The sequence below is a fragment of the Giraffa tippelskirchi genome, chromosome 13 (genome assembly GCF_054371585.1).
Source record: "Giraffa tippelskirchi isolate mGirTip1 chromosome 13, T2T-mGirTip1v1.2.pri, whole genome shotgun sequence".
NCBI classification, from domain to species: domain Eukaryota; kingdom Metazoa; phylum Chordata; class Mammalia; order Artiodactyla; family Giraffidae; genus Giraffa; species Giraffa tippelskirchi.
Genome location: NC_137287.1, coordinates 31284787 through 31307096, shown reverse-complemented (window position 1 = coordinate 31307096; position 22310 = coordinate 31284787). Strand labels below are relative to the sequence as shown.

The following is a 22310-nucleotide window of genomic DNA, read 5'->3' as shown; positions in this document are numbered from 1 at the left end:
TTGTTAGCCCTCACCCCTGTGTAATACACTCCACAGTTCGGTGATTTATCCTGAGAGTTGCCTGTCTGCCCCAGGGAGGCACTCATCTCTGCCGTGTTTACAGCTGTATGTCCAGGGCCTAGAGGAGGTTCTCCATTCCTCCAGGGTTCACCCTATCTCTCTCATTTTGGCAGTGGTTAAAAAGGAGGGTTCCCCCCGGAGATCCTGGTGCTCACCCCTCCTGCTCACCCCTAGCATACGTACCTGCAGGGCCTCGCAGGAGCTCTCGGCCACCACCCGCCACTGCAGCTGGTGGTCCAGCTGCAGCTCACCACTGCCCTGAAGCTTGCAGGCCCCCGTGTGCAGCTCTAGGCGTAGCCGGTACCCGGCCTCCCACCCACACTGGACGGTCAGCAAGGTCTCCGGGGGAAGGGCGTGCTGTACAGGCAGTGTGGGCCTCAGTTTCGCTCGGAGTGTAGCCTCAGATGGAAGCAGGGTCACCACCAAGGTCAAGGAAACAGTCTGGCTGGCCGCTGCAAGGACCTCTGATGCTTCTGCTTCCCCACCCAAGGCCTGCAGGGAGTCGCTGAGCTGTGTCCCTGCTGGGAGGCCCAGGCCCTGCTGGACCACAGAGAGAGGGGTCAGAGGGTGGTCCCACACCAATGAGTGGCCTGATTCTCCATCTTCAACCCTCTTCCCCCTACCCCTCCCCCATTACAGTAACAACAAAACCGCAGCTTCAACCACAACACACAACAGTTGTCCATCAGAGAACACTCAGTACACACACAGTCTTGTGCTGAGTGCTTCATCAGAATATTCTCTTTTCACCCTATTCCAATGATTCTGAGATTGGTAGTTACTAGTCCCCATTTTACAGATGGGAACACTGAGGCTCAACAAGGCAAAGTCATTGCCCCACATAGCTAATAAGCAGAAGAGCTAAGGTTTGAACCTGATCTGTCTTCAGTCTGTGCTTCACCTCTATGCTGTCCACTAGGACAGTCACTAAACACATGGGGCTGGTTCCATCTAAATTAAAATGAAGTCCAAGTAAGAATTCAGTTTCTCTGTAGCATGAGTAAAATCATCTTAAGCCCTCAGTAGCTCCCTGTGGCTAGTGGTTACTGTCCTGGATAGCAAAGAACATTTCCGTCATCACAGAAAGTCCTAGTGGGTAGGCCTGCTCCATTCCATGATGCTCTGCTCTCTTATGGACCAATCCTGTGTTGGCCTGATTAACACTGACAGAACGTCTGCCAGTGCCCAGCCCTATGCTCAGGGATGCTGAGTAGACCAGACCCTGTCCCTGCGCCCAGGAGGCTCCATCAGGAGACACAGGGCAGGGGCCTATCCCACTCTGACAAGGGCACCAGCGCTGTCCGCTGACCTAGACTCCAGCTTCCCCCTTTCCTGAGTCATGAGGTCCCTTTCCCCCAAACATCACAGGAGAATTCTCAGACTATTTCTCAGCTCAGATAAAACCCAGCCTGTGGTTTTTAACTGGTTATGAAACCAAGATGCAACTCTTCCCAACTGCCAGCTGAGAAGAGTTCCTCTCACTCCCTTCCTGCTCTTAAAATTTTGCTAAAATGACAGACTCTCATAAATTCTGAGTCTGTGGTCCTCAAGTTTCATGGCACTGTGTGCCTCTAATCCCACTCAGCCTCGATTTTCTCATCTGTCAAATGGGAACAGGGGATGAGAGATAAGAGAAGTCAAGTGTCCAACAGGGCTTTGGGGAAATAGTAGCTGGTCTTAAGAAGTCCCTGGAGGGGGTGTCAGCCAGGCTCAGGCCTCATGCTGATGGGAAGCTACTCTCCAGGCACCTTGCTGGTCTGCTATACATACCTCCAGCAGCGGGCAGCCCGGCTCGGTGGCCAGTGTCCATGTACTCTGGTTCTCAGTGTGCTGCTCCAGGGCACCCTGCAGCCGGCACGGCCCCATCTGGAGGGACAGCGAGCTGTGGGGGGCAGGGCCGGGCTGGACGGTCAGGCTGATGGCACTCCAGGGTGGCAGGCTCAGTCGGCCCAGGAGGGGCAGGGAGTGGGTCAGGTGCCCCAGGACCAAGGTCTGGGGCCTGCAGGTACAGGCCAGCTGCAGGTGGGCATCTCCACGGTCACTATGGAAGTCCGTGGTCAGGTCGAACTCGCAGGGGCCCCAGCTCAGGCTGCCCTCGGAGCGCAGGGCCCGCGGGATTCCTGTCGCCTGGAATATGGACAAAGTGGTCGGATTTCTGGTGAGTGCCAAAAGCCAGGTGGCGCTAGTGGTAAAGAACCCGCCTGCCAATGCAGGAGACATAAGAGACACAGGTTCGATGTCTGGGTTGGGAAGACCCCCTGGAGGAGGGCATGGAACCCCACCGCAGTATCCTTGCCTGGAGAACCCCATGGATAGAGGAGCCTCGTGGGCTACTGCCCATGGGGTCGCAAAGAGTCGGACATGACTGAAGTGACTCAGTACACACACACACCAGAAGTCAAGGTGGGGGAGCTGGAGACGCGTCTGGGTGGGAAGAGGGCAGCAGTGGCCCCATGGCCTAAAGTCTATCAGCACCTCCTTCTGCAAGGTGAGCAATACCAAGGGTACCCCATCGAGAGATGTGGGCTCAAATTCCCGTTCTACCACTAACTCAGTCTCTCCAAAACCACAGACTCAGTTTACCCATCTCTAAAATGGGAGTTGATCATAAGTTGTTGGGAGATGGACATAAGTTAATCCTTGTGAATCCACAGCCAGGCACCCAGAAAGCTGACTATTGGAATGAGATCACGAACATCAATGTTCACTTGCTGGAGGGCAGAGACCTTAAGCAACTTGCTCCGCTGGGGCCTAAGACAAAGCCCACATGGGGGCACAGACCCAAGATGGGAATGAAAGGGTCCCCCCACGTCTCTGGGCCCCAGTGCATCATGGGGGACGAGGGGGTACAAGCAGCCCTTTCCCCCAGGGGGTGAGGATTCAAGGGGCCTCAGAGGGTACTCAGCACTCATGTTATTACTCTGTACTAGTCTCATTCTTACTCCTGGACCCTTAATCCCAGGGATGCAGGAAGTGACATATAAGAACAGAACCAACTTGAACCACGGAAAGGATGCGAACCAGTGTCTCAGGAGAGCCCTTTGCGAAAGGGGAGAAAAATTGAATTCCAGTCCCATTTTTGGCTCAATGCTGTATAGTCAACGAGTCCCCCAGTTTAAGGGACAACAGCAAAAGAAAAAACCCAAAGTTTCTCATGCTGTGTGCAGAGCTGGGCATACAGTAGGTGGTTAATAATGTATAAAGGCAGGTGGGAACCCACACTGACAGGTGGGGCGGGGGGCTTACCTCCAGCAGAGAGCAGTGATTCACCAGGGCCAGGGTCCAGTTGCGTGTGGCGCTGGCCTCTGATCTGAAGTCCCCACGGGCGGTCACGGTGCACAGGCCCAGGGCCACCTCCAGCTGGGCCCGGGGGGGTTCATCTCCCCCCACGGACACTCGGATATGGTTGTTGGGGGGGACTCCCAGTGTCTGAAGTGGAGGCCACGCGTGCTGGAGGCTGGTGTCCAGGTGAGTACGGTGGCCACAGGCTGAGTGGACATGGGCTCGGGCAAAGGTGTCCCCAGATGATACCTGAGCCACCAGGCTGGCCCCAACGGTGTGGACCAGGAAAGAGCCATTCAACGTCAGCACAGCTAGATTCTGTAGCCAAGAAAGGCCAAGTGAGGGGGTCCCTACAGCACCCCATGAACTGTGTCCACTGTCCGTTTGTCCACAGGTGGTCAAGAAAGCCCTCATCCTCCGGGGGCATCCACCACCTCTCTTCTCTTTGAAGAGCTGAAAACATCCTCCCAAAGAGTCAAGAAATCTGACCATTCAGAGCAATTTGGGGCCTCTCATGCCTACCTCCACTGGGGCTTCCCTGGTGGCTCAGATAGTAAAAAAATCTGCCTGCAAGGCAGGAGGCCTGGGTTCGATCCCTGGCTTGGAAAGATCCCCTGGAGAAGGGCATGGCAACCCACTCCAGTATTCTTGCCTGGAGAATCCCATGGACAGAAGAGACTGGCAGGCTACAGCCTATGGGGTCGCAAAGAGTCGGACACGACAGAGAGACAAACAAGAACAAAAAATGCCCCCTCCCCTGAGGTCTCTGTTTTCGTCTCTCTTTTCCACAATAGAGAGTGGGCCTCTCAACCTCTCTGGTCCGGACATGTCCTTCTTAACGCCCCAAATGGAAGTCACTTGCACCTCTAAGTGGTACATTCTCAGGACCTGGGGTTCTGGGGGGAGTCTGCACCCCCAAGACAGAATCGGGAGCTGCCCTCAGCCCCTTCCTGTCACCCAGCACTCATCTGTCTGCCTGGGGTGGGGACAGCGTCACCAGTGATGGGGTGAACACACATATCAGCTCCACCGCAGCTAAACAGAGACCGCAGAGGAGCCACAGAGCTCAGGGTGGCCTCCCATGGGGCCCAGGGCATGGTTCTCCTGCTTGGATGTCACTGGCCTGCTCCAAGACTGAGGAATGCCCCCTTTCTAGCCCTTTCCTGGAATTCCAGGCCACGACTGTCAGAGGAAAGTTCTATCTATTCACAGCTCCTGTCCTAACACTCCTGCACAGCTAGTCCTTGCAGCAATCACCCCTCCCCTCCTGCCGCCAGCTCTGAGTCTTTCTCACACATGTAGCTCCTCACTCCACATACCCCCTAGTCTTAAGTTTCCTCTGGGGGGAGGCAGCCCATCTGCCCCTTAAGACCCCTTCAATCTTGATCCTCAATTCCCTTGGTTAACCCTCCTGCCATCTAGGCTACTGTGTGACCCTAGAAAGGTGACTTCACCTCCCTAAGTCTCAGTTTCCACATCTGGAAAATGAGATTATGATTCCCTGGTAGCTAAAACCAGGGCAAAAGAGAGGGTGCCCAACTGAGACGGCACTTAACGTGCATTGGTCCACTTCTTGCTTGACAGCGTAAGGTAGGGACGTACTGTATACTGCCACCTGCAGTATACAGATGACAAGGCTGAAGCCCGAGAGGTTAAGACCTGGCTAGAAGTCACACAGCAGGTGAGTGGCAGGTCTGGGCAGGAAGCTGTGGTAGTTTGATTTTTCTGGTCCTTGTGTCTCCCTGTGCTGGGTGAAGCCACTACCGCTACCCTAGCTGGAGGCATGAGAGCATCACACCTTTTGTGCTCACAGAGGTGACGCTGGCAGCAATCGTCCTCCCCAAGGAGGTTCCCTCTACCTGGACAGTCAGGTGGTGAGCCCATGGCACTGGCTTCCAGGACCCTCAGGCAGTGCCCCAGGTGGGACACCCCGCGGCACCCATTCAACACCTCCAGATTCGTGTCTCCCCAGTCCCCGAGCAGGTCAGTTCCTTGGGCTAGCTCCTCCAGGGGAACCAGCATGCAGCCAGGCCAGGTGAGTGTGCCCCTCCCCCAGGGCCATCCCCAGGGCTATGTTCACTGGCTGGTCCCCCCACAGCCAGCTGGGCTGAAAGCTCCGCTGAGCCAGGCCTAGCACCAGCTGTCTGCTCAGCTGCCCACAAGGCAGCTCTGACCAGGTCTGGTTCACCCACAGCTCTTGGTCCAGGAGACACTGGGCTCCGCTGGAGATAAGGGAGTCCAAGCCCCACACGTGGGCCTCCCCACCACGCTTTGCCTTTGAAGGAGATAACTTGCTGTTCACCTGGGCCCTGGCCCGGGAGAGCTCAGAGCTTCATGGGCTGGGCTGAGTCCCAGCCTGGGCAGCACGTGCGCCTGTAAGGCACACACTCTGTCTCCCCTGAAAGGCCCAGATATGCCTGTCACCAGCCCAGACCAGGCCCCCACCCCCACCCCCAGGGCAGGGGCTAGCTTGAAACACTTGGATTCTGAGTCCTTGTCACTGTATTTACAGAAGGAACCACCCATCCACTGTCAGGCTGGGCTGGGCGCCCAGATGTATGTCCCTGGGGATGCGAAGGGCTTGTTGGAGGGGACTGGGCATGTCAGCCTGGCAGTGGCCACCGGCCTTCCCTAAGCCATCCAGCAGGAAGGCCTTCGTGCTCAGACCATCCCTGCCCCTCCCCACCCTTCCCCGGAGGCAGACCACCATATACCTCCGATGCCCTGATGGTGACAGAGACCCTGGTACCTCAAGAAGCCACCCAGTGACGTCCCCCCCAGCAAAGCCCTGACAGCTGGGCAGGCATAACGTCTCCTCTGCAGTTGACCTAGGATGACCAGCAGGGTGGGCAGGGGGCATGTGTAGGCATGAGGTGTTTTTCCCAACCTTGACCCTGGACAGAATGTTAAGATCCAATTGACCCCATCTCCCCTAGTGAAGGCCTCCCTGGGAATATAACCCTGAAAGAGAGGTTTGTGCAAACCGAAGTGCTAACCCACAGCATCATCACAATCGGAAGTAACCAGAGCTCACGTCCTCACAGGGCCTGTGTGCCAGGTTCTCACTGGTTCCTCATCAGATCCTCAAGGTAACTATGGGAGGCAGGCATTATTTTGCAGATTTTGCAGTCCCATTTTGCAGATGAGAACACTGAGGCAGAGAGTAAGCAACTGGCCTGAAGTCACACAATCGGTAAGCGATGAAGCAGCTTGGCTTCAGGTCACACACCTTGCTCACTCACCCTGCCTCCCGCACACTCTGGATGGTTTAGCCACATCAGTGATGGGCACAAAGGTGGTTTCCTGTGTTTCATTCTTGAGACCAATGTACAAGACGGCGGGCCAGTGTTCCAGGTTTCCCCAGGGGAACATGAACTGATGGGTGAGAGTCTCAGCAGTTTTAATTTTACCAGATAAACCCCGAGTGCCTCCACTCCACTGCCACTTAAGGGGGCAGGGGAGGGAGCAATGCCAGGACGAGAAGACAAGTGGGCAGAAGAAAGAAGAGAAGGCAGGGTAGGGAGGAAGAAAGGAAGGGAACATGGATGAATGGGAGGGGAGGGTGGGAGGAAAGGAGAAAGGATGGATGAGAAGAAGGGAGGATGGGAAATTCGGTGAGAGCCTGGGAGGGAAGGTGGGCGGGGCAAGCTGGTAGAAACTGGGTAGGTTACTAGAGAAGTTACAGAGGCAGTGGGCCTCTCCGGTGGCCCTGGCTTGGGTCCCACCCACCTGCGGACCTAAGGGTCACTTACCTGGAGCCTCACGAGGCTGGGGTGCAGCCCCAGGGTCAGCTCCTGGCGGTCACCTGCTCCCCTCCTCTCCAGGGCTCCACCAAGTTCCTCGCCGTCCACGCTCACCACCAACCCCGCTTCCAGACTGGGTCCCGAGCTCTGGGCAGAAGCACAGCTGTGGGTGTCCCTTGGACCCACTGCCCCCACGAGGCCCCGGGCCCAGCCCTCTCACCCACCTGCAAGTGTCCACGGCTGTCCACAGAGAAGGGGAGGCCCCAGCGCCCAAGGCTGGGCATCGTGTGGTGGAGGCTGGCGCGGAGCTGGCTGCCCGGTGCGCTGGTGGCCACACCCTCCAGGCCAAAGGCTGCATCCAGCTGACCCCCAGAACTTTGCAGCATCAGGCGCACTGAGAAGTTGGAAGCCACGTGGGTGTGTGACAGGAGTATCCCTGCCTCAGAGGAGAGCCCTGGGGGCGAGAGGAACCACGGAGATGGCATGCCTCATGGGAGCCAGAACAGGGTCTCTGACAGCCCACCTTCTCTCTCGAGGGTCCCCTGAGCCCTGAGGTGAACTCGCCTCCCAGCTCCTTCCTAAGACCACAATGGCCACACCTAGCAAGTAATAGGCCCCATGTCCCCTTTGGATTCCTCGCTCCCTAAAGGTAGGGATGGGCTCTTAGGAAGCAGGGGTCTGATCCTGTGCTCTCACCTTGCTGCACCTTCCGGCACCCCCAGGCCTATGGAACTGTCCCCAAGAAGCTAGAGCTGGGGGTGTCTGAGCTATTTCCTAACTGTGGTGCCAAGAACATCCTGGAAAACCAGGTTTCCAAGCCCAGAAGCTGGATTTGGGGTGGGGAGTCCTGGGAGGAGGGGCTATCTGCCCTCCAGTTTGGAGGTGTGTCTGTGGTGGTGGTGGTAGTTTAGTTGCTAAGACGTGTCTGACTCTTTGAGACCCCTTGGACTGTAGCCCACCAGGCTCCTCTGTCCATGAGATTTCCCAGGCAAGAATACTGGAGTGGGTTGCCATTTCCTTCTCCAGGGGATCTTCCTGACCCAAGGATCGAACCCATGTCTCCTGCTTGGCAGACGGATTCGTTACCACTAAGCCACCTGGGGAGCTGGGGTGTGTCTGTACCGGGTTGCAACTGGTGTTCTGGCTGAATAAGGGCCCAGGGAAGATGCAGGCACTGGGAGAAGGTGGCGGGGGGAGGAAATAGAGCTGGAAGGTGGATCTAGGGGCTGGGGGCTCTAACTCCCTTGGTTGCAGGCCCTGGGAGTCTTTAGGGAAGGAAGCCACTGGGCTCTCTCAACCCCTCCTACCTGCCTCACTCAAAGCGCTGATGTTGTGACTCAGGCTGCCAGAGAGCTGGCCATGCCCAGGGCCCCAGGTGCAGACCCCACCCAGAGCCAGGCTGGTCGCGTCAGCACAGAGGCTGGCCTGGCCCCTGAGGCTCCCCCTCTGGGCCTGTAGCCGCCCCCTCAGCCGGAGCTCTCCTGGCAAGGCCTGGCTGCTGTTCTGGGCAAGGATGCAGGTCACACTGTGCATGCTGGTGCTGTTCCCTGCCCTCTCATGCTTGTCCCGCAAGAGGAATCCCAGCACGGCTGAGTCGGCAGTGACCTTGACAGTACCTGCAAAGGATGGGAAAGAGCCCGAAAAAAGAAGGGGGTCAGCCCCAGGGCACTGGGCTGCTTTGGGAAGGAAGGAATAGAACCCAGGGGCAGGAAGTTCTTAGATTCATGATGTAATGTTAACTCATGTCAGAGAGAGCATATCTGAGAACAGGACCAAGTGAAATCAGCTTCCCCTGCCCCCAGGATGCTCCGAGGACCAAACAACCTAATTCACAAATAAAACAGCTTTGGCAAAAAAGCAGTAAGCCTGATAAGGCATGTCTGTTAACACCAGTGCTGAATCCTGCTCAAGAGAGTCAGAGATTAACATGATGGAATGACCCCATTTTACAGGCAACAAAACTGAGACCTGGAAATTTTGGAATTTTAAGGAGAAAAAAAATTGCTCAGAGGTCTCTTCCACCCACCTGGAGAAAAAGATTCCATACCCTTGACCCAGCCCATACATAAGTCATACATTAGGGATATTCTTGCTCTTATCAAAACCATTTAGGTTTCCTGACCCCCACCAGTCTCCACTAGGGCCTTAATGTGGTCCAAGTGCCCAAGTTCCCTCTTGTCATTCAAGGTTTGACTCTGGGATCACCACCTCCAGGAAGCCTTCCTTGTCCCTTCTGCACCCACAGGCCTGGTTAAACACCCTTGTTCTATGCTTCCAGACACTGAGCTCATACTCAACTCTGTTACAGAGTACTTTCCATACAGACAGAACTTTCTCACAGAATCTTGCAATCATCTTTTTTACACATTCTTTACATTGTGGGGCCCTGTGTCTCCATGTCCTCTAAGATGTTAGCCTGTGTCCTTATCTGGAAAACATGGATAATCAAGAGTAAAACTTCACTTGATTACTGTGAAGAAAAATGAAATAATGTCAATGGAATAATATAGAATTCAAGAATAAACTCACCACAAATGCTCAATTGATTTTTGACAAAAGTGCAAAGTGGAAAAAGAACAGTCCTTTCAAAAAAATGTGCTGAATTGATTGGAAATCCACGTGTAAAAAGCTACCATGAACCTTGCTCAAACCTATACACAAATTAATTAAAAACTGGCCACAGAAGAAAAGGAACCCTCCAACACTGTTAGTAAGAATGTAAACTGGTACAGTCACTAATAGAGAACAGCATGCAGGTCCTTAAAAAAAATTAAGATAGAACTACCATATGATCCAGCAATTCCACTCCTGAGCATATATCTGGAAAAGATGAAAACTCTAATTTAAGAGATAAATGTACCCCCATGTTTATAGCAGCACTATTTATAATAGCCAAGACCTAAGGATCCATTAACAGATGAATGGATAAAGAAGATGTGATACACACACACACACACGATAGAATATTACTCAGCCATAAAAAGAAAATATTGTCATTTGCATAAACATAGATGGACCTGGAAATTATCATACTAAGTGAAGTAAGGCAGACACAGAAGACGCAATTAGAGAAAAGTCCAACAGCAACAGCACAGCCAATAAATAAATAAAATTACTTTTTTTGAACATAGATTAGCCATAGATATTTTCAAAATACATATCTGATAAAGGGCTTGTATAAATGATTCCCACCTTCAATAAGAACCCAAGCAACTCAATTTTTAAATGAGCAAAATGTTTGTTTGTTTTTGGGCATGCCACCACGAGGCATGTGGGATTTAGCTCCCTAACCCGGGATTGAATCTGCACCCACTGCTCTGGAAGCTCAGAGCCTTAACCTCTGGACCACCTGGGAACTCCCTGAAGCAGGCAAAATAGACACTCCACCAAAGATGGTTTACAAGTGGCAAATAAGCCTATCAAAAGATGTTCAACAAAATTAGTCATTTGTGTGCTTAGTTGCTCAGTTATGTCTGACTCTGAGACCTTATGGACTGTAGCCCCGCAGGCTCCTCTGTTCATGGGGATTCTCCAGGCAAGAATATTGGAGCGGGTTGCCATGCCCTCCTCCAGGGAACCTTCCTAACCCAGGAATCGAACCAGGGTCTCCTGCATCGCAGGCAGGTTCTTTACCAGCTGAGCTACCAGGGAAAAGGGAAATCCAAATTAAAACCAAAATGAGATACAATTACAAATCAATTAGAATGATAAAAACGAAACTCAAAGCCGAAAACTGACAATACAAATTGCTAGCAGAGACACAAAGCAACTAGGATCCTCACACACTGCTGGTGGGAGTAGAAAATAGTACAGCAACTCTAGAAATAGTCTGGCAGTTTCCTATAAATATATACTTGCCATACAACACAACAATCCCATTCCTAGGTATTTACCAAAGAGAAATGAAATCACATGTTCCCACAAAAACCAGTAGACACATGATGGTTGAAGTTTTATTCATAATTGGATAACTGGGGGCTTCCCTGGTGGCTCAGCTGGAGAAGGAAATGGCAACCCACTCCAGTATTCTTGCCTGGAGAATCCTGTGGACAGAGAAGCCTGGTGGGCTGCTGTCCATAGCGTCGCACAGAGTCGGACACGACTGAAGCAACTTAGCATACATGCATGTACTGGAGAAGGAAATGGCAGCCCACTCCAGTATTCTTGCCTGGAGAATCCTGTGGACGGAGGAGCCTGGTGGGCTGCCATCTATGGGGTCGCACAGAGTCGGACACAACTGAAGCAACTTAGCAGCAGCAGCAGCTGGTGGCTCAGCTGGTAAAGAATCCACCTGCAATGCAGGAGACCCTGGTTCGATTCCTGGGTCTAGAAGATCTGCTGGAGAAGGGGTAGGCTCCCCACTCTGGTATTCTTGGGCTTTCCTTGTGGCTCAGCTGGTAAAGAGTCTGTCTACAAAGTGTGAAACCTGGGTTTGATCCCTGGGTTGGGAAGATTCCCTGGAGAAGGGAACGGCTACCCACTCTAGTATTCTGGCCTGGAGAATTCTATGGACTATAGAGTCCATGGGGTCACAAAAAGTCGGACACAACTGAGCGATTTTCACTTTCATTCATAATTGAAAAATACCGGAAACAACCCAAACACCTTTCAGCTGTGAATGGATAAACTGCAGCACTGGGACTTCCTTGGTAGTCCAGCGGTTAGGAATTCTATGCAGGTTCGCTCCCTGGTTGGAGAACTAAGATCCCACAGGCCATGGGACAACTAAGCCCATGTGCCCAGCTACTGAGCCTGTGTGCTGCAACCAGAGATACCATATGCTGCATCTAAGACCCAATGCGGTCAAATAAATAAGTAAAATGTTTTTAAAAGTGCAGCATATTCACACAATGGAATACTACTCACCAATAAAAAGAGGGGAAAGCTACTGATACATACAACTTGGCTGAATATCAACCACATGATGTAGGGCAAAACATGTCATACTCAAAGACTCCGTATGATACGATTCCATTCATGTGACATCTTGGAATAGCCCAAACTACAGGGACAGACAACTGGGTGGTTGCCAGGGACAGGGGGTGGGACAAAGGTTAGTGCCAGTGAGCAGCAGGAAGGAACTTTTGGGGGAGATGGAACTGTTCTGCATCTAGACTACGTTGGTGGGTACACAACCAGTTTATCAGAACTGAAAGGATTCTTCCCTGTATGTAAATTGTGCCCCAAGAAATTATACCTCGATAATTGCCTTCTCTGGAAAGCAGAAATAGAGACACAGATGGAGAGAACAATGTATGGACACCAAGGGGGGAAATGAGAGGGTGGGATGAACTAGGAGACTGGGGTTGGCATATATACATGACCATGTATAGAACAGAAAACTAATGAGAACCTACTGTACCTACTCAATGCTCAGTCGTCACCTAAATGGAAAGGAAATCCAAAAAAAGGGTATATATGTATAGGTATAGCTGATTCACTTTGCTCTACAGCAGCAAATAACACAACGTTGTAAAGTTTTGTTTTTTTTTTTAAAGAAAGCAATATGTGTTAAGATCAGCATGCGAGTCTGTTATCAGCTGCAAATGACAAACTTCAGAAAGATGAAGGGGAGACCACCAGTGTAAATCAAAGTAAACTTGAGAACAGTACTCTGCTGTAACTTTCCTTATTTGATTATGTTTAAATTTTTTCAAAGCTATGTCATACAGTCTTAGGCAGGTATTTTATTATGCAATTTGCTTTTTTTTTTAAAAAAAGTCATTAGTGAATTTGTTATAATATTGCTTCTGTATTATGCTTTGCTTTTTTGGCCATGATGCAAATGGGATCTTAGTTCTCCAACCAGACATTGAACCTGCACCCGCCTGCATTGGAAGGCAAAGTCTTCACCACTAGACTGCCAAGGAAGTCCCTGCAATTTGGTTTTGCCACAATGTAACCAATTAGGAATTAGGAGGGTTGGTGTTAATATTACTCCAAGATGAGAGAATGATTCTATTTCCCCAAGGTTGGTAGAAAAGCAGTCTTTAGTTTCTAAAAAACTGGGCCCTGGACAGATGTTCGGCCAGGGCACTATGGTCCAGGATAGTTGGGCGAAAAATCCCTTTTTGTGAAATCCTGACTTTTGGAACCTTGCAGTTTCACATAATCAAAAAATAAGTACACAAAATTGATAGACTGGAAACTTGAAAATGGAATATAAACAGAAACCAGTGAACCAATTGTATTTCCAATGATTAACAGCATCACATAGGATGGGTGGGAGATTAACCCCAACTAATGTTGAAACACCATGTTTGTATTTATTTTTTTGTGTTCTGTTGCGTCCAACTCTTTGCGGCCCACCAGGCTCCTCTGTCCATGGAAATTTCCAGCTAGGAATACTGGAGCGGGTTGCCATTTCCTACTACAGGAGATCTTCCTGACCCAGGGATCGAACCCGTGTTGAGTGCATCTCCTGCACTGGCGGGCAGATATTTTACCACTAGCATCACCTGAGAAGCCCCGTTTGGATTTATACCCTCAGCCTAAGACAAGAAGAACTCTAAACAAATACTGAATTCTAGTTAAAAGATTTTGTTTTCTCAAAGATATAGGTTAGTAATTCTGACTACTTTCTATATATTCTAGGGCTGAACAAATACATTGTGGATAAGTAAAGCCAGGTTTCTTGCTGTTGAAGAGAGGAATAAGAAATATGAAAGGGGGGAAGGAAAAGAATGAACTTTTTGATGAGGGACTGAAATTAAGAGCATGAGTATGAACTAGTAATTGTAAACTTATATACCTGTAGACAGAAAAGGTATGTGTGTATGCATGGACACATACACCTATTTTCTTGGTCTGTTCATTGAGAAGGCCTAGAAAGACTGATAAACACATCTAGATCCCAGCTCTTAGTTTTTAAATACTGCTGCTGCTGCTAAGTCGCTTCAGTCGTGTCCGACTCTGTGCGACCCCATAGATGGCAGCCCACCAGGCTCCGCCATCCCTGGGATTCTCCAGGCAAGAATACTGGAGTGGGTTGCCATTGCCTTCTCCATTGCCTTCTTTTAAATACTATTTTCGCACAAAAGGACCCAGGAATCCTTGGAGAAATGGCTTGTTCCATATCAGGGAAAGTATAACGTGAGACTGAGACATCTTTTTGGCCATAAAGGAAGAAGTAGTCAATGTATGATAGGGATATATCAAAAAGACACAGGAGATTTATTTCCATTAATGGTGGGATGGCGGGAACACCTAAATGGAGTAACCCTCTCAAGGTAACAATTGCATGATCTGGACAAAATATATGAAACAGTTATCTGAAGGGACTAGAGAGTGCCCACAAACAGGCAGACAATGGAGGGGAGTTAACACTTGGAGGGAAGGATCAGGGCTAGTTGAGCTGCATGTTTTTACTCTTCTTGGTGCTATGAAGGGTGAGCAAAACTCAGACAGAAACCCATGGTCTTATCAATGATAGAACCAGAGAGCAGAGTTCAGGGTGATGATAGCAAATGGAAAGTGAAGTGGAAAATTCCAGAGAGAGCCACAGGGGAGAATCCCAAATTCTACCTATGAAGTCTGTCCAAAGCTAATCCTTGAACAAGGGTGGGACAGACTCTAAGCAGACCAGTTAAGATAAAAGAGCTGAAAATTATTTCCACTGCAGCTCACCAGAGGAAAGACAGAGGTTAGATTTTGAGACTAGCCAAATTAACTGCATGCTAAATGTTTTTTTAAAATAATAATACTCTTCAGAGAAATATAAAATAATCAGTCTTAACATCATTCAAAATGTCCAGAATACAATCTCAAATTACTCTGTACAAAGAAACAGGAAAATGTAAATCATATTTAAGAGAAAGGGCAATCAATCATCAAGGGAGATCAACCTCAAGATGACCTAGACACTGGAATTAGCAGACAAGGATTTTAAAACGGCTCTTACAACCATATTCAAAAATATAAGGAAAATATTCTTGTATTGAATGAAAAACAGAAATAAAAATAACCTAGTGGTGATTCTAGAACTAAAAACTATTAAATCTGTGATTGAAAAAAATTATTGGATGATCTAAAATTTTTTTATTGGGTGGTGTTTGGAGAAGAAAGAGCTAGTGAACTTGAAGATAGATTGATAGGTATCTAAAGCAAAGAAAAAAGGACTAAAAAGATCAACAGAGCCTCAGAGATCTGTGGAACAATATAGAAACTTCTGAAACATGTGCAATTGGAAATCACAGGAGAAGAGGACAATGAAAATTGGTCAGAAAGAAATCTTTGAAGAAGCAATATGAAAGTTTTCCAAATGTGTTAAGAAATATACACTTAAAAAAATATCCTTCAAGAATTCAGGCAAAATAGGACATTTTCAAATAAATAAAAATATAGGAGCTTTATTGCCGGTAAGCCGGCCTTCCAAGAAATGCTAAAGGTGATTCTTTATACTGAAGAGAAATGATACCAGAAACTCTAAGTAGAATGTGAAAGAATATACAGAGGCATGGTTTAAAGAGGAAGAGATAAGTTAAAACTGAGTTCTAAAAATTCTTAAAAATCATCAGAAAGAAGGCAAAAGAAAAGAACAACAGAGGAAGAAAAAGTATATGATAAAGTAGAAAACAAAACAGCAAAATAGACATAAATCTAATCGTATCAATAATTATGATAAACATAAGTCAACTAAATACTATAATTAAGAAGCAGAGACTGCGACTAGATATAAAAAGCAAAATCCAACTGTATGTGGGCTATAAGAAATGTACCTTAAAAATTAAGGAAGTAAATACGTGGGAAGAAAAAGGGAGGAAATATATAGTCCAAATGCTAATAAAAAGCAAAAGTGGCAACATCAATATCAGACAAAATAGACTTCAAGACAAAGAATTGTGTGAGAGACAGCAGTTCATTTCATAAGGATAAACCTGGTCACTCATTAAGAATAATAATCATATATGCTTATACACCTAATACCAGTGTGCAACGCATACACATGAAGCAAAAACCACATGAAGAAACTAGAGAAATCCATATAGTTGGCAAGTTTACCACCTTTCTCTGCTTGATACAATAACCAAGCAAAAAAATCAGTAAAAGTATATATCAGAACAATACAGCCAAGCATCTTGACTTAACTAACATTTATAGAACATTACACCCAACAACACTACAGAATACAAATTCTTGCATAAGGTGTGTTCACAAGATAGATATAGACTGGCCTATAAAACAAGTCAAAGCGAATATTAAAGGACTGATCCTACAGAAGAAATCCTCTGGCCATAATGAAATTAAATATTAAAAGCTATCAAGAAAAATCTCAAGTATTTGGAAATTAAGCAACATACTTCAAATACATGGCTGAAAGAAGCAATCATAAGGGAAATCTGAAAATATTTTAAAATAAATGATAAGAAAAATACACAACATCAAATTTTGTGGGATGCAGCTAAAGGAATAGGTATGGTTTTATATGCTTATACTAGAAAAGGAAAGAGGTCTAAAAATCAATAGCTTGAGGATCTGCTATAAATAAAACATAAAAAGCATATCAAAGTAAACCCAAAATTAAGTGTAAGAAAGGAAATAATAGAGATAATGTCTGAAGTCAATGGAATTGAAAAGAGACAACAAGAAAAAAAAATAACAGAACATGTAAAAAAATAACATTTGGTTCTTTGAACAGATTTTTAAAAATTGACAAAATCCTAGTTAGACTAATAAGGAAGAGAGAGAAGAAACATAATAACAACTGTCAAGAACAAAAGCAAAGGTATCATTATAGACACTGTATACCTTAAAAGGATTATAATACATACAATAAACAACTACCAATATAGCTGACATCTTAGTTGAGATGGACAAATTCCTTGAAAAACAGAACTTATACAAAATGGTAAGGATGAAATAGAAAATATGAATAGATTTATAAATCTATTCATTTTCTAAAAAAATTAAAAAAAATTCCACAAAGAAAATTCCAGATGGCTTCTCTGGTAGAGTCCATCAGACAATTACAGGAGTATTCACACCCATCTTGTACAAGCTCTTTCAGAAAATAGAAGGGAATAAAGTACTTCTCAACTTGTTTTATGAAGTTAGCATACAAAGGGAAAAAATGGGTAACAGTGAAGAAACTTAGCAGACACCACTTTAACCAAGTGATCAAGTCTGATGTCACCAAGAGTATAGGGACAAGCTGACACCAGGTGGCACTCTGCCAACAAGGCTTTTGAAAGTAGCCATGGAAGGAAGCGTCCCACAAAGCCCACATGAGGGATCTTCTACAAACCGACTGCCCTGAACCCTTTGAAATGTGATCATGAAAGAGAAGGAAATACAGAAGAACTGGTCCCGAATAAGAGACCAAAGAAACAATACAACTAAATGTAATGCATAATTCAGGATTTTCTTTTACTATAAGGGACATGATTGGGACATCCAGTGAAATCTCAATAAAGTCCGTAGCTAACAGCAATATATAAATGCTAATTTTCTGAGTTAAGAACTGTGTTGTAGAATGTAGGAGAATATCTTTATTTTTTTGGAAATAAACACAACTATTTAGGGGTGAAGAACTATTATGTCTGCAGCTTATTAAAACACAGTTCAAGAATTTAAAAATTTTAGGGACTTCCTTGGCAGTCCAGTGGTTAAAAACTCCATGCTTCCTCTGCAGGGGGTAAGGGTTTGATCCCTGGTCGGGGAACTAAGATCCCACATGATGTGCAATGTGGCCAAAAATAAAAAATTTTATATGTAAATAATAATGTTCTATACACACATATACACAGAGGGAAACAGAAAAAGAATAAATATGATAAAGCAATTGTGATAATGTCGATAATTGGTGAAGCCAGGTAAAGAGCCTCTGGGATTCTTTGTAATCACTTTTCTGTGAGTCTGAAATCATGTCAAAAAAACAGTATAGAGATTCCTCAAACAGTTAAGAATTGAACTACCATGTAATCCAGCAAATTCACTTCTGGGTATTTATCTGAAGAAAATGAAAGCATTAATCAGAACAGATATATGCACCCCTACCTTCATTGCTAAATGAAATCATTCATTTCATTTCTAAATGAAATTTAGAATATATCCTTCATTACTAAAGGAAATCAGTCCTGAATTTGTATTGGAAGGACTGATGCTGAAGCTGAAACTCCAATACTTTGGCCACCTGATGCAAAGAACTGACTCCTTGGAAAAGACCCTGTTGCTGGGAAAGATTGAAGGCAGGAGGAGAGGGGACAACAGAGGATGAGGTGATTGGGTGGCATCACTGACTTGATGGATATGAGTTTGAGCAAGCTCCGGGAGTTGGTGATGGACAGGGAAGCCTGGCGTGCTGCAGTTCATGGGGTCACAAAGAGTCAGACACAACTGAGTGACTGAACTGAACTGAACCTTCATTGCGGCATTATTTACAATAGCCAAGACATGGAGGCAACCTAAGTGTCCATTGATAGATGAATGGATAAAGAAGCAGTATGTATACATACAATGGGATACTACTCAATCATAAAAAGAATGAAATCTTGCCATTTTCAGCAACATAAGGGTATTATGAAGGACAAATACTATATGATTTCACTTATATATAGAATCTTAAATAAATGAACAAACATAAAACCGAAACGGAGTCAAAGATGCAGAGAACAAGCAGGTGGTTGCCAGAGGGGAGGTGGGCAGGGGCGGGGGAGGAGACAGAAGTAGGTAAGGGAGACTAAGAACTACAAATCTCCAGTTGCAAAATAAATGAGTCATGGGTATAAAATGTACAGAATGGGAAACACAGTCAATAACTATGTGTTATCTTTGTATGGTAACACATCATAACTAGACTCATCCTGGTGATCAGTTTGAAACATACAGAAGTACCCAGTCACTACATTATGTAACAGGAACTAACCGTGTTGAAGGTCAATTACATTTCAAAAACAAACTCATAAAAAATGAGATTATTCAATAAGTGGTACTGGGAAAATTGGACAGCTACATGTAAAAGAATGAAAGTAGAACATTCTCTAACACCACATATAAAAATAAACTCAACATGGATTAAAGACCTAAATGTAAGACCAGAAACCTTAAAACTCCTAAAGGAAAACATAGGCAGAACACTCTGGTATAAATCGTAGCAATATTTTTTTGAGTCTGTCTCCTAAAGCAAAGGAAATAAAAGCAAAAATAAACAAATGGACTCTAATTAAACTTGAAAGCTTTTGCACAGCAAATGAAACCATTAGCAAAACAAAAAGACAACCTACTGAATGGGAGATAATGTTTGTAAATGATGCAACCAATAAAAGGTTAATATCCAAAACACATAAACAGCTCACATAATTCAACATCAAGAAAAGACCACACAATCTGAGTAAAAAATGGACAGAAGACCTGAATAGACATTTTTCCCAAAGAGGACATGCAGGTGGCCAATAGGCACATGAAAAGATGCTTGACATCATTAACCATCAGAAAAATGCAAATTAAAACCACAATGGATATCATCTCACATCTGTCAGAATGGCTATCATCAAAAAAAAAAAAAAATAACACATGGGCAAGCATGTGGAGAAAAAGGAACCCTCGTGTACTGCTGATGGAAATGTAAATTGGTGCAGCCGCTATGCAAAACAGTATGAAAATCAAAAATTAAAAATAGAGCAACCATATGACCCAGCAATTCCACTCCTGGGTATCTATCCAAAAAAAAAGAAAATATTAATTCAAAAAGATATATGTATCCTAATGCTTATAGCAGTGTTATATACAATGGCCAAGATATGGAAGCAATTCATCCATCAACAGACAAATGCATTAAGAAGATGTAATACACACAGACACAGACACAGACACACACACACACACGAATACTACTCAGCCATAAAAAGGAATGAAATTTTGCCATTTCCAACAATATAGATGGACTTGGAGGGTATTACGCTAAGTGAAATAAGTCAGCCAGAGAAAGACAAACACTGTATATCACCTATACGTGGAATCTAAAAAACAGAACAAACTAGCGAATATAATAGAAAAGCAACAGACTTACAGATATAGAGAACAAACTGGTGGTTACCAGGGGGGAGAGGGAAGTGGGATGGAGGATTAAGAGGTAAAAACCATTATGTACAAAGTAAAAAAGCTACAAGGATATATCATACAACATGGGGAATATAGTCAATATTTTATAATAACTTCAAATGGAGTGATAACCCTTAAATTGTGAATCACTATGTTGTTCAACATGTAATTATACAATATACATCAACTATGCTTCAGTTAAAAAAAAAGGTCCCATTTATGGTTATCAGAGGTGGGGGATGGGGTATTGGATGAAGGCAATCAAAATGTACATGCTTCTTGGAGGGAATATAAGTTGGTGCAGCCACTGTGCAATTTTGAGCCAGGATGGAGGTTCTTCAAAAAACTAAAAATAGAATTACCATATGATCCAGCAATCCCACTCTTGGGCATATATCCAGACAAAATTATAATTCAAAAAGATACATGCACCCTCTATGTTCACAGCAGCACTGTTCATAATAGCCAAGACATGGAAACAACCTAAATGTCCACTGACAGATGAATGGATAAAGAAGATGGTGCATACAATGGAATACTATTCAGCCATAAAAAGAATAAAATCATGTCATTTGCAGCAACAGAGATGCAACCAGAGATTGCCATACTAAGTGAAGTAAATCAGAAAGAGAGAGACAAATACCAAATTATACCACTTATATGTTGTATCTAAAAGATGACACAAATGAACCTATGAAACAGGCATGACTTAGCAACTGAACAACAACCATGACAAAACAGAAACAGAATCATGGACACAGAGAATAAGAACAGATATGTGGTTGTCAAGGGGGAGGGAGTTGGAAGAGGGATGGAGTGGGAGGTTGGGGTTAGCAGAGATAAGTGTTTATATAAAGGATGGATAAATAACAAGGTCCTGCTGATATATCATATAACATCATATTATGTTATATGATTAGTATTAACAATATGTCGCTATGTTATATATTCACTATCCTATGATAAACCATAAAGGGAAAGGACATAAGAAAAAGAACATATATTTAACTGAATCACTTTGCTGGACAGTAGTAATTAACAACATTGTAAATCAACTATACTTCAATAAAACATTTTTTAAAAGGTACAAACTTCCAGTTATAAGATAAATAGGTACTAGGAATATAATATGCATGCTCAGTCATTGAGTCCTGTCTGACTCTTTGAGACCCCATGGACTGCAGTCTGCCAGGCTCACTGTCCATGGGATTTCCCAGGCAAGAATACTGGAATGGGTTGCCATTTCCTCCCACAGAAGAATGTAATATACAGCATGATAAATATAATTAACATTGCTCTATGTCATATATGAAAATTAAGACTATAAATCCTAAGAGTTCTCACATAAGAAATTTTCTGTTTCTTTAATTGTGTGTCTAAATGAAATGATGGATGTTTACTAAACCTACTGTGATAATCATTTCCTAATGTACGTAAGTCAAATCACAATGCTGTACACAAACTAATATTGTGCTACATGACAATTATATTTCAATAAAACTGGAAGAAAAACAAATTGGTAGAGGGACTTCCCTGGCGGTCCAGGGTTAAGAAACTGCCTTCCAACGCAGGGGATGTGGGTTTGATCCCTGGTTGGTGAACTATTTATTGGAAGGGCTGATGCTGAAGCTGAAGCTCCAACACTTTGGCCACCTGATGCAAAGAACTGACTCATTGGAAAAGACCCTGATGCTGGGAAAGATTGAGGGCAGGAGGAGAAGGGGGTGACAGATGACGAGATGGTTGGATGGCATCACCAATTCAATGGACATGAGTTTGAGCAAGCTCCAGGAGATAGTGAAGGACAGGGAAGCCTGGCCGCAGTCCATGGGATCACAAAGAGTTGGACATGACTGAGCAAATGAACTGAACTGAACTGGTGGATTAAGATCCCACATGCTGAGGGGCAACTAAGCCCGTGTCCTACAACTAGAGAGCCCATATGGCATAAATGAAGAGCCAAATTGTCACACCAGAGACCTAGCACAGGCAAAAAAATAAAAGTGTTAGAAGGGAACATTGTACTCAGCCCTCCCTCCTGGATATTTCCAATATCCATTAGCACGTTAAGGCTCTGACAAGTCCTGCACAAGGAAGTCTGTTTAATTTGGCTTTCAATTTTAAAAATATGTTGCATAACAATAATAAAAAAAAGTTAAGATGTACAAATAAATTACGGGATATTCA

General features: G+C 45.5%; 1 protein-coding gene across 1 annotated transcript in view; it reads right to left on the bottom strand.

Moving 5' to 3' along the window:
- Positions 1-22310, bottom strand: part of APOLTP (apolipoprotein lipid transfer particle homolog) — a 168901-nt gene that overhangs the window by 53196 nt on the left and 93395 nt on the right. The window contains exons 39-42 of the mRNA XM_081560372.1: positions 8393-8701; positions 7310-7539; positions 6113-6170; positions 277-282 (exon numbers count right to left, since the gene is read on the bottom strand). Of these exons, the coding sequence (XP_081416498.1) occupies positions 277-282; positions 6113-6170; positions 7310-7539; positions 8393-8701 (603 nt within the window). The remainder of the gene's footprint in view (positions 1-276; positions 283-6112; positions 6171-7309; positions 7540-8392; positions 8702-22310) is intronic.